Source organism: Euprymna scolopes, chromosome 1 (genome assembly GCF_053919585.1).
Source record: "Euprymna scolopes isolate OS-2025 chromosome 1, ASM5391958v1, whole genome shotgun sequence".
Taxonomy (NCBI): domain Eukaryota; kingdom Metazoa; phylum Mollusca; class Cephalopoda; order Sepiida; family Sepiolidae; genus Euprymna; species Euprymna scolopes.
In genome coordinates, this window is record NC_136482.1 from 12,704,568 (window position 1) to 12,717,965 (window position 13,398).

General features: G+C 35.7%; 1 protein-coding gene across 1 annotated transcript in view; it reads right to left on the minus strand.

Annotated features, from left to right (window-relative positions):
* The window catches only part of LOC145279371 (cytochrome b5-like), a 97,870-nt gene extending 89,125 nt beyond the window's left edge, over positions 1-8,745 (minus strand). The window contains exon 1 of the mRNA XM_080130723.1: positions 7,760-8,745. Within this exon, the coding sequence (XP_079986849.1) occupies positions 7,760-7,909 (150 nt within the window). The 5' untranslated portion in view covers positions 7,910-8,745. The remainder of the gene's footprint in view (positions 1-7,759) is intronic.
* Positions 8,746-13,398: the final 4,653 nt, after the last annotated feature.

Below are 13,398 nucleotides of genomic sequence, written 5' to 3' on the forward strand. Positions count from 1 at the left end.
TGCAAACCGTTTCCGTCGCAAAAAATATAGTTTTCATGATATGAAGAAATTACTTTATCAAAAAGTAATTGATCACTTTTTCATGTAAATTTAACTTAAAATGAGCACCCACTTTCTGGCCACCTAAGAGCGGGGGCATTTTTTGGAATGTTTATTGGCTAAAAGGTTTTTTCAATTTCTTTTTTTGTTTTCATCTTTCAATAAAGACACGAGGAAATTAAAAAACAGTATTATTTTACTTTAAAGCTCGTCTCACATTCGTATAAAAAAAATTTTTTTGTAGTTTTCGGTTTGTTTTAAAAGAATATGATAACCGTTTCCGTCGCAAATTTACTGTTTGTATGGTAACCCCTCAACTCTGGGACTATTTTCTATTTCACAACCCAGCTTTCGTTTATGCTACACACGAGCATAAAAAAGGCTATTAAATGCGCAGTGCACTCATGTACCAAACTGGCTTGTCACAGTGTAGTATTGGCGAAAATTTTAAATTAGACGAAAAACAAGTAGTTTTCCAAATATGAAGCCATGAAATTCTATGTTATCACGGGTGGCCATTTTGTATGCGCAAGTGTGCGCATATGGTCAACGCATGCACGCACTTGTGCATACAAAATGGCCACCCGTAATAACATATAGAATTACATGGTTTAATATTTGGAAAACTACTTGTTTTTTATCTAATTTTAATTTTTCGCCAAATACTACACTGTGACAAAGCAGTTTGGTATGCGAGTGCACATTTAATAGCCTTCATTTATGCTCATGCGTAGAGTAAATGAAGGCTAGGCTGTGAAATGGAAAAGACTCCCAGAGTTCAGAGGTTAATACCATGCAAAAGAAATCAAACAAAAAACGTTTTAGCTAATAAACACACAAAAAATGCCCCCTCTGACAGGTGGCCAGAAAGTGGGTGCTCATTTTAAGTTAAATTTACATGGAAAAGTAATCACCCACTTTTCGAAAAAGTAAATTCTTTATATCATGAATATTTTTGGGCGTAAATTTTTAGATTAGGTCTACTTCAACAATTTTCTTTAAAATGACGACTTTCATAGGTTTTCGACTATGCTGAATACGAAAATCGCATTGAAATTTGGAGAAATAAGTAGTTATTGAGATATAAAAAGTTGTATTATGCATTGTATTCTTTTTTACGTGCGTTTTTATGCTCTCTGACTTCATAACAAGAAAAAGAACCCCCTTAAAAATCATTAAATTTATTTGTTTTCAAAATCTTTTTTAGTCTTTTTTAGTTTTGCGGGGCACCATTTTATTGGGGGAGGGGGCATTCTCAGTTTCAGAAAAGTGGATTTTCCGCTAAGTGGAAGGGGGGGGGCAAAAAAGTGTTTCCGCTAGGTGGCAGTGTCAGTCATAGATTAGTAGATTTGTTTATGGCACGCGCGTTAAAAAGATGGCCGCCAAAGAATGCAATGCATAATACAACTTTTTATATCTCGATAACTACTTATTTCTGCAAAATTTCAATGCGATTTTCGTATTCAGCATAGTCGAAAACCTCTGAAAGTCGTAATTTGAAAGAAAATTGTGGGAGTGGACCTAATCTTAAAAGATACCTTTTTTTTTGCGACGGAAACTGTTTGTAGATTCATTTTTAGCAGACTGAAATCTACAAAAAAAAAAGTGTTATATACGAACGTGAGGCGGGACTTAGAATAATACCAAATTACTTGAATATTACTGAATTATTAAAAGAACTTTAATCGTGTTAGCAGGTGAAAAATTGCGGCCATCTTATTTAAATCGAAATAGAAACTCATGTCCCTGTTGAACTTTAAAAATTACGTCCCTGTGTCTTACGATTGTTTTTATCAAATTCTATTTTCTTTAATAAATAATTTTCTACTATATCGATTTTCGTATATTTTGGATATAATCATATGAAAACAACGAGGAATACGTAGATACCATTGTTTTCATGTGAAATCCAGTATTACGATTTGCGAAATTCCGTTCTGATAATGTAGAACTGACCTGAAATACGGACAAAATTAAAATAACGGTGTCAATTAAAAAATTGACTCGTAAAATTTTCATCCGTTTTCGTTGTTGCCTTTGTTGTGGCAACTGAAACACTGAAACAGTGACTTGTGCAGAATTTGAATCAGACGTAACTAACCGTCGTCTCGGTCAGTTACGTCTGGGGTCAAATTCTGCACAAGTAGAAAAAAAAAAAAAAAAAAAAAAAAAAAAAAAAAAGATACATTGGTATACAGTGTTGGTCATCATCCGTAGCTTAAAATTTAAAATTTGGGTATTTTTTTACGACCCAACGAAAAACACCCCCAATAACCCCATGTTAAGAACGACTTTCGGAATAAGCATCCCCCAACCTCACCATGTTAAGAACAGCTTTCAAGGTTGGGGGGGGGTATTCCGAAAGCCGTTCTTAACATATAATACGCTGGGGCACGTCGTAAAAATTTACCAAAATTTGTCTAACGTCACTTCTGCCGAATGGCTTTGTAAACAAAGAAGTGTCACTCTTAAGGAAAGCCAAAGTTTTTAATAAAGTATAAAATATGAATGATTTAGATGGCTTTATCCGGCGTCGTCCTGCTTAGAGAACATTAATTCAAAATATAATTGCTTTAGTTTTTAATCGTTTTAATTTTTTTTTTTTTTTTCGATAAATATTCGGTATGGACAAAAACGCAAAGGAATTCAACTTTCGCAATTATATTTTTTTACAGTTAACAGTCCTTAGATTTATAAATCTCTATGAAAATAAATCATTTGCATGAAAATGTCGGATTTGTTTTTTTTTTTTTTTTGTTGTTTTTTTTTACGAGAGACAAAAGTACCTAGCGTAATATAAATACCCCAACCTCCCCATGTTAAGAACGGCTTTCGGAATAAACACCCAAACCTCGAAAGCCGTTCTAACATGGGGAGGTTGGGGGCTGTTTATACTATGCTGGGTACTCTCGTTAAAAAAAAAAAAAAAAAAAAAAAACCCGGATTTGTATAAATTTTACAAAAATTATTGATCTTTACAATTCAAATTTCCGCTTTATTTCCGCTTGCTGCTTTATTTTAAAATTATTTTTTTACAGTATCTTTTATCTATTAAATTGTTAGGTGAAAGTACAGAATAGATAAAGGTAGCTGCACTCCAATAATAACAATAACAACAACAACAATAATAATAATAATAATAACAATAACAATAATAAATAATAATAATAATAACAACAATAATAATAGTTAGAAAAGCCATTTGGGAGAGCTAACCAGAAGTAGAAACTCGAATCGTAAAAATAACCAAATTACGCATTTTAACTAGAAAAAATATCCGAAACAATTAGTTTAAAGCAAACATGGATGTCCATTTACCAAAATTAATAGTAAATATTTTTAAAATAATAATCCAATGTGCCTTTCAAAGTTAGAAAAAAACAGAGGTGCTTTATGCAGTATTGCACTTGCAGTGCACTTATTTTACCGTGATATTTCTTTAAGTAGTATTATCAAGTTAAATTCAAGTTTTACCGTGGTTTTTATTAAATTGTTAGGCGAAAGTACAGGATAATTACAAACACCCTCCCCTGTGCGTGTTAAATAATAACGTTATTCCAATTTACTTGCCTGCCCACGAAGACAGAGTTAGACACAAGGTCGGTTTTTAATGTGGGGAAATCTGTCTTAAATAGAGAAGTAATCAACGATCTCAGCAAAAATAACCTTCTTAGTGAGACGCAATATGGTTTCCGTTCTGCTAGATCTACAGCAGATGTGCTTACAATTATATCTCAGAGGATTAGCGAATCTCTCGACGGAGGCAACCTTTCTAGGGCAATTGCTCTTGACATATCAAAGGCCTTTGATAGAGTATGGCATAAAGGTTTACTTCACAAGATCTCTAGCTATGGTATAGCTGAAAATGTCTTCTCAATTATTAAATCATTTCTCTCTGATAGGTTCATAAGAGTAGTAGTTGATGGGAAAAATCAGAAGCTCACAGTATTAATGCTGGAGTCCCTCAGGGGTCCATCCAGGGCCCAACTCTTTTCCTGATCTACATTCACATCCTTACATCATTCGTAGACATTTATGCTGACGACACGACCATCTATGGTAGCACATCTAAGACCATAAACGACCAAGTTCTCTCCGATTCTCTCTCCTCTGATCTTGAGCAAGTAGTACAATGGGGAAAGGAGTGGCTGGTTACTTTTAAAACCAAGCTTCTATCTTTACATCATCAACGTTCTGATCCACATCTGGCATCAATTGAAATGAATGGCTCGCGTCTTGGGGAGGCCTCAAGTTTTGACAAGTTTCTGATCTTAAATGTAACACGTACATCAAATCTGTTGCCAACGCCACTGGAAAAATGGTGGGATCCTTCTATCGATCCAGTAGATATCTCACTGCTGATGCAATTCTCTATCTATATAAGAGCCAGGTACGTCCAAGGATGGAATACTGTTGCCACATCTGGGCAGGAGCTGCTAGAAAGGACTTGTCCTACCTTGATAGAGTTCAAAATAGACTTCGTAGCCTCATAGGAAATGTCCTTTTCTCTTCTCTGCAACCTCTAGCTTACAGAAGAGATGTTGCGAGTTTGTCTCTGATGTATCGTTATTTTCATGGAAAGTGTTCGACTGAGCTTCAATCTATGGTCCCCCCTTGCCAAACTTTCACAAGAAACACTCGTCTAGCTTAAAACACTATCAATAATTCCCCCTACTCTTTATCTGTGCCTAAACCTAAACGTAGATTCCATGAACAAAACTTCTTTCTTAGAACTGCACGCCTGTGGAATTGTTTTGTTTTCCTGCTTTCCAGCTGACTACAATATGGTTGTCTTCAAGTCCAACGTAAACAAGTTCTTGATGAGCCGTTCCACTTAAGTTAACAAATTTACCGAATTTCCATTACTAACGATTACTATATTTTCCAATTGACTATTGTACACTCTTAACCCTTATCCTCGAGTGATCTCTGGGCCTTGATAAGTGGTTATGCCTATGTAAAAAAAAAAAAAAATCCAACTCTCCAAAAAGGGGCACTCTGGATAGTAACAAAAATAAAAAGGTATTTTTTACGACAGTGCCCAGTGTAGTATAAACACCCCTAACCTCCCCATGTTAAGAACGGCTTTCGAGGTTGGGGGTGGGCGTTTATTCCGAAAGCCGTTCTTAACATGAGGAGGTTGGAAGGATTTATACTACGCTGGGTAATCTCGTAAAAAAAAAAAAAAAAAAAATTAAAAAAAATACCAATACAAATTGTCTCAGTATATAAAGATTTCTTCTCCGCTGACCGAGAACAGAAAAGGGGAAGTGTAGTATCAGAGCAGATACTACACTTTGTTCTTAGCCAAAATAACGTTATTTCACCAAATCAGTTTCACAGGATTTGGGCTGATAGTTTTATTTATAAATATGAATGAGTATTATTTACAAATGTGAATGATTAGAAAAAATGTAGTACGGTTCATTTTCATTCACAAAACATTGTTTTGTGAATGAAAATGAACCCTACTACATTTTTCACAACTAAAATTGTTTTCAAAACAATTTCGGTAGTGCAAATTTTCAGCGTCCTAATTTTTCCAAAAAAACGGTTATTCGATTATTTATTATTAAAATTACATCGTTTCCAGCGTCCTAATTTTTTTTTTTTTTTTTTTTGAAGAGAATTTAGTATGTATACTCTTTTCCACGTTTTAAATTTAAATATCTATACTTAAGTTTAATTAAAAATCCTTTTTTTTTTTTTTTTTTAATTATCAAGTATGTATATGTTAAACTGTTTTTTTTTTTTTTTTACCAGTCGTGTGACGGGTAATTTTCTAGTATATATATAAGGGAGATAATTCTAACTTCAGATATTTTTTCCTTCGCACGGAGGCATAAATAAAGAGGATAGATATATGATCGACTCGTTTATTAGTTAGAAAAATTTTTTAAAAATGACTAAAACGTAAATGTTTAAAGAATTTGGATATTAGGATTGATAATTTGCACTGTTCAGAATACTATTCTTATCTTTGTTATTATGTACACAACGTTTCGGTTGATATAACCTTCGGTCTTCTTAGAGAAGGTCGAAGGTTAGAAAAAGAAATAATTCAAAATGCGTATTTATTTATCGAAGAGAAACAAGATGTTCTCTGGTAGTTTTATTGGTACTCATGCAGAAACCCATTCTTAACATGATTAGGAGAGGGCGTTTTTGTAACTATTTTGTATGTTTTTTGTGACTGAAAAAAATTGAATTAAACTTGAAAATATTATCCAAACAAAAAAACATAAGTATCGTTTTATTAATATAAAGACGAGATCTAATAAAAGTTGTGAAAAAATAAAATTTGGTTGGTAACTGAGATGAATGATTTGTACAAATTTGGTTTTGTTGGCTTTGATTTTTAATATACAAATTTACATGAATGAATGGATTTTCGTAAGTTCTTTTTAACGAGAGGGTTTTTCCTCTCGACCTCAAAATCAGCAAAGTCTAGACCATCATTTTTCCATTCTACCAGACTTCGCCTTCTCGCTTTGAGAAGGGGTTAGTGTGCTGAGGCGCCCCTACAGGGTAATGCAAACGGGGCTACCCTGGCACGTTTTGCAGATCAGAGTGCTCTGCTCAGTGCTCAGCTGCTCCTCTTCCGATTGGGGGGGGGGGGGGCTTTTCAATCGTACTTCCCGATCCGCGGGTCATATTTCTTACAATGAGAGAGAAATAAATACCCAAACACCAAGTTCTTTTTAAATACTGTTAAAAACTATTTGAAATTATATCGAGTTATTTGTATGTACTGTCTTGGATCGGATCTGTTCCGATTCTAAGAAGTTGTTTTTCATGTTTATATTATAATTAAAAACTGTTTAATCTGAACATTTATATTACATTTTTTTTTTTTGTTGTTGTTCATTTTAGAATTTACTTCAATCCTGATCAATACGCGAGTAAAAACATTTAATAGTTACAAAATATACTTATGACAAGTAAGCTACCAAGAAACGTTAATGTTTTATTCCATAGAAGGGATTCGTCAGACCAAGCCTGGCAAATTTCTTACATAGAATTTGGATCAAACTTTTTTTTTTTTTGCTTTAACCATAACACAACATAATCCTACCATTAGTTTTAGGTTTGGTTCGGTTTAAATTCTGTAGAAACACCGTAAGATGTAACACAAACGTGTAGGTCACTTGCCATAAGTGTATTTTAATTCCGGTGACGTTTTGTTCATATGCGTTAATTAACTCCATATTATGTTTAGAGCTGTCTGTGGTGTGTATGTGTCACACACACATTCGACTTTAATTTAGTAGATTAAGATTTAAGAATTTTATTCATTAAATTCAATGTTACTCTTTTTTTTTTTTTTTAAATAGCATATATGTATAATTCTCATTGTTTTTTGTTGCTTTTTTGTTTGCCTTTTATGAGGAGTAATGTGTAGTATCTGTTTTTAATATTACACTTCATCTTTTCTGACATCGTTCAGTGAAGGAGAAATCTGTCTAGACTGAGGCAATTCTTATTTTAGTTCCAATCCAGAGTTGCTCTTTTGGGGGAACTGCCTTTCCCTCCCACACTAAAAACTGATCTTGTCTTTAACAACGGCCACCGGTGGTGGTGCTTTAAATCTGTTCTCGTGTGAAGTAAATATAATTTTTACAGTGTTTAACAACAACAAATGAAACCTTTTCGTCGATCGACAGGTAAAAAAAAATAAAAAATAGATATGTGTAATAAAAAAAAAAAAATGGTAACTCACCTCATCTAAAAATTGGGTAATGTCGTAGACTTTATTATCGATAATCATCCAAGTGGAACGGTTATCTTTGTGCTGTTGTATTTCTTGTAGCCGGTAAACCTTCTTGGACGTTTCGCCATTTCCGCAATCCGTTTTGCTGGTGGCCGTCATGTTTATCAACTGCTTTGTTTGTTTGTTTTTTCTTTTACACCGCTTTTTCGCAAGGGATCATGGGATTGCCAACTTTTATACAGCTAACCTTTAACATAACATGATCACTCCTTGATAGCACGTACAATTCTGTTATCAGAATCAAATCACACATGATTCTATTTTTTTTTTTTATCAATCAAGATAAAAACAAAATTAAATCATTTCTTTTTTATCAGTTTCATCCATTATATAGATAAAAAATGTTCTTGCTTCCTCATGAGAGCAAAATTCAATTTCATTTGTTGGTAAAATCCTATTTCAGTCAGTGACTTGGTATTTTTCTTAAGTAATTTTTTTTAGTTAAAAAAGAGTGGGGGGGTTAAAACACTAACTTGAAGAAAGTTTCATCGTACACATGAAACGGTGCTTCTACATTATTTGGACGAGATTTTTTAATCGATAAATGGAGTTTTTAGATAAAAAAAAAAACAATGGTTTCAACTGATATTTTTGCCAATTCTAATAAGTTACAATGGTAGTTTCCTAATTATGCAGTCGAAATTTGCTGAATATTACTGACTTATTAAAAAAAAACAGCTTTAATCGTGTTAACAGGTGAAAAATTGCCGCCATCTTTGTTTAATGCGAACGGAAAATTACCTATTTTCTTTAATAAAAAATTTTCTACCTTATCAATTTTCGTAATTTTTTAATATAAAAATACGAATTAAAAAAATCTCGTCCTCAATCTCTAGAAGCGCCCATGAAACATTTAAATGGAAACTCGACTGGAAAAATATAGTTACTGTCTTTATGTATAGTCGATAACGAAACTAAAGGCATACCTGGACCCTGGAAATCAAAATTTAAGGGAGGGGCATCCAATTATATTCAAACTATCTCAATTTCTCATAATATCACTCAGTACTACGACATTTGTAGGGAAAAAGAAATTTAAGAGAAATTAAATTCCTCTGCTCCAAACAAAATAATAATAAAAAAGAAATAAAACACAATGACACCTCCTTCTCATTTAAAATGTGCCGCATTTATTTTTCAACAAAATAACAAGATGAACAAGCATAGTCCGATCGGTAAGAGTTCTTGTGAAATCAATGAGGTTAGAATATTCAAATAAGATAAAAAAATCCTTTGTGGAATTACTAAGATTAAAAGGTCATGTTAGATGAAAGTCCTTCGTTAAAATAATTAGATTGGAAGGTGAAAGTCTTTTGTGAAAATAATGTTCTTATTTCAAGGTTTTTGTTTTAACTGGCGAAGTTCACCTTTTTTGAAAGTCCCATGAGGAAAGTAGTCCGTTGTTAGTGATTCTTATAGAAAATGTACGGAATGGGTGAGTGTGTGCAATAAGTGTGTTTTCTTTGGATGCCCGCATGCCGTGCGTAATTATGGTTTAGACAGATTTGAAAACGACGATGAGATGAAAACAAGAGACATATTCTCGTGTTAAGTTGGAGCAAAAAGAGAAAGAGAAAGAATGTTTGTTGCGTTTAAATACTTTTTGAATTGGATCCCAGCAGAAGATTGCTGCTGCTGATATTTGGTTAAAAAACAATCTTCTAAAATTTCTCATTGGTCGATATTGTCACGTGGTATTGTCTTCGCCTACGTCCACCAGAAATATATCCATTTTGCTGTTGCTGTTGTGAGAAAAGCATGTGGGCGTATTTGAAATTATGTCATTGCTAGAAGAACGTATTTTTGTGCAAATGCGCGGGGAAATTAAAATCAATGAACGTTCGTTTATTTGCGCGCAGGCATATGTGTGAGTGAATGACAGCACAAATACTCCCCTCAAATTGAAAAAAAAAACATAAAACTATTTTTCTCTATTTTTTTTTTTTTTTTTCCAATATGTAACGTATTTCTTAAAACGTTTTGGCCAGTGTACTTTCTTGCCGGTTTTCATTTTGGTAGTCACGTTGGCGTTCTGCATAAAAGTAGGTTCTATAATGTTCAGGGGGGAATGATCTGAAAATCTTCTTCATGGGGGAATGATCTGAAAATCTTCTTCTACGTATGCTGGTTTAAGACGGTCCAACACGATAGTGTCTCTTTTTCCTGCCTGTCCAGAATTGGATATGGACCCAAATAATTTGGACAAAATGGCTTTTTCACTGAGTCGTTCCTGACAAATACATGTTTGGTGGTGTAAAGATCTTTTGGGATATAGGATTGTCTGTCTGTCCTCCCAGTGGGTGTGAAATTTAGACGAGACATCTTGTCTTTCAACTCTGTTACGAACATGGTTGTGGGTGAGATCTCCGTATATTGATCAAAATACTGACCCGGTAGAGTCAAAGTGGAACCGAAAACTACCTTCGCTGGTGTGCTTTGTAAGTCTTCTTTTACAGAGTTCCGTATCATTAATAGTATCAAAGGTATATTGTCTGGCCAGTCTGTGCTGTTCAGACTCATTGTCAGGGAGGTTTTTAACTGCTTGTGAAAGCGTTCGACCAACCCATTCGAGGAGAGGTGATATGCCATAGTCTTGATGGGGTTCGTTCCCAGTAATTGATTAAATTCCGCAAAAAGTGTCAATTGGAACTGCGAATCTCTAATGACTGTGGGTACTCCAAAAATGGCTATCCAATCCTGAAGTATGGCTCTGGATATTGTTGCAGCTGAAGTATCCTTAACAGCTATGGTGGTAGGCCATTTGCTGAATCTATCGACAATAGTCAGGATGTGGGTGTGTCCCTTTGAAGTTGGTAATGGTCCTACCAAATCGATGTGGATGTTGGTGAATCTAGCATCAGGTGTGCTAAAAGAACCCAGTGGTGATTTCGTGTGTCTGTGAATTTTGTTCTTTTGACAAGGTATGCACGTCTTAGTCCAATTTCCAATATCTGTGTTCATATTCGGCCACACGAAACGTTGCATAATTAGCTTTAGAGTAGCTCTTTTTCCTGGGTGGGATAAATTGTGAAAATGTTGGAAAACTTGTCATCTGAGGCTAGGTGGTACATACGGTCGTGGTTGTTTCTTTGCTGTGTCGCAATAAACAATCGCTGTACTGAAGGGTACGGGCATTTTTTGAGTTGTAAGGATGTTTTTTCCTGAACATCTTTAAACGTTGTGTCTGATTCCTGTTCTCGTGCTATCAATTCCATGCTTAGTGAGCTGGAATTTAGAGAAGTGGTCATGGCTCTGGATAAGGTATCCGTTACAATGTTTTTCTAGCCTTTTACATATCTTATATCTGTGGAGTACTGTGCAATGTAATCGAGATGTCCGATTTCTCATGGCCCATATTTGTCTACATGTGTGTGTAGTGCATAAGTTAACAGTTTGTGATCCGTGTAAATCGTGAAATTTCTGGTTTCCAAGATGTGCTTGAAATTTTTAATCGCCAGGTAAATTGCCAACAATTCCCTCGAAAAGGTCCTGTATTTTCTTTGCGTTTTGTTTAGCTTAGCTGAAAAAAATGATATAGGGGTCATTACATCATCGGTCAGCTAGTGTATGACTGCCCCTATGGCTACATCTGACGCGTCCATTGTAAGTGTGAGTCTGGTATCTTCTTTGTCATTTATGTAAGTCAGCTTTGTGAAGTTTGCTAGGGCTTTCTTCGCTTGAGTAAAAGCTGCTAAGGTTGGTCCATCTAATGTTAACTGTTGGCGTGAGAATTTCAGAGCAGTTGGGTAAGAATCGCCTGTAGTAGTTGATTATCCCTATAAAACGGCAGACTTGTCAAACAGATGTGGGCTGTGGAAAATTAGCGATGGGCGCTCACTTTTTCAGGTAGTGGCGATATCTCGCCCTTGTTGATCGTGTGTCCGAGGAAGTTAACTGCTGATTGGCCTAAGATGCATTTTTCAACGTTTATTTTTAGGCCGTAGTGAGATAATCTCTGGAAAGCTTGTTCCAGGTGCTGTTTATGTTCATCAAGGTTTTTACTAGCAATCAGGACGTCATCCAGATATGCAAATATGAATGGCAGTCCTCTTAAAACCTTGTCTATTAAGCGTTGAAAAGGTTGACTAGCGTTTTGAAGTCCGAAGGGCATGCGGGTGAATTCGTAAAGTCCAAATGGTATGGTCAAGGCTGTTTTATGGATATACTTGGTAGTATGCCTTCACTAGATCCAACTTCGAAAACGTTGTCGCGTTCTGTAATCCGATCACAAAATCGTGGATGTGAGGAATAGGGTATCTTTCCGGTGCAGTTTGTGAATTTAGTCTTCTGAAATCGTCACATGGGCGCTAGGATGTACTGTCCGACTTTTGCACCATGTATAAAGGAGAAGACCATACGCTTTTTGAGGATCGGATAATTCCCTGTTGTAGCATGTGCTGAAATTCTTCCTTCATTATTTGGTATTTATCCAGTTTTAAATGTCTGGGGGTGGCGTGGACTGGTTGTCCAGTCATTTTAATGTAGTATTTAGCACTATGCTTGACCGTGTTCGTGTCCCTGAATGGCTGAGACGGCTTTGGATATTTTTGGAGTAATCGATAGATAGCTGGGTCTTCAGGTAGGGCTGAACTGATACCTGTTGACTGTTATCGAGTGGTGAATCCTCTGACCACCAACTTCGTTTGATTATCTGTTAGTGTGTGGTTGGTCATGTTCATAGACAAGTTGAATTTCGCCAGGAAATCCGCTCCTATTATGGGCGTTGTTACGTTGGCTATTGTAAAAATCCACGTGAAAGTTCACCTCAAGCCGATGTTGATAGTCAGTGATTTATCCCCGAATGTGGATATCTTGGTACCTTGGCTGCTTGCAAATGATAAGATTGGGTGATAATCTTCTGACTGGCCAGCGGTGGAATTACACTTACTTCGATATCAGTGTCTATTAGAAAATTATATCTGTGGTTGTTGTCACAGTTATAGAATAGACGACCTTTACAAGGGGTCCAGCGACAGTCATCGTCTTTACTGGCTGGCATTCTCATTTCCCTGTTTCATTCTGCTACTGAAGTAACAAGGGTGGGTACAGCATCGCACGTTACTGCCAAATTCATTATGGTAGAAACAGTCTCCATTTTCTCTGTCACGTTCCACGCTTCTACTTCTACTAGTACTCCTTCGCCTATAGGGCGACTTGTTGTGATGTGGGCACTTTCAGTAAATCCTGTATTTGTTTGGACAGCTTCTCGACCACTGATTTTAGCTTATCTCTTCGTTGCATAGGCTGTTGTTGTAGCGAGTTTACTCGACGTGCTCGGACATTCTCGTGAATCCAGTCTGCTATTTCCGCCAGTTTGTCAGGTTCTGTTCCTTCTGCCGTTGGTATGAGGATTTGTACTCTTGATGCTGATAGTTTATCCAGCCACAAACTTCTCATTATGTTCTCCGACATCTTGTTATCTCCAAACAGGGTGCGCATGTGACGAAACAACTGCGATGGAGTGCGGTCTCCAAGTTCGACCTGTGTAAAGAGGTTGCATAGCATCGACTCATTGGATAAGCCAGTTCGTTTTAGGATTGCTTCCTTCAGCCAGTCGTAATGGTTTTCTTCTGGTATAGTTTCGAGTA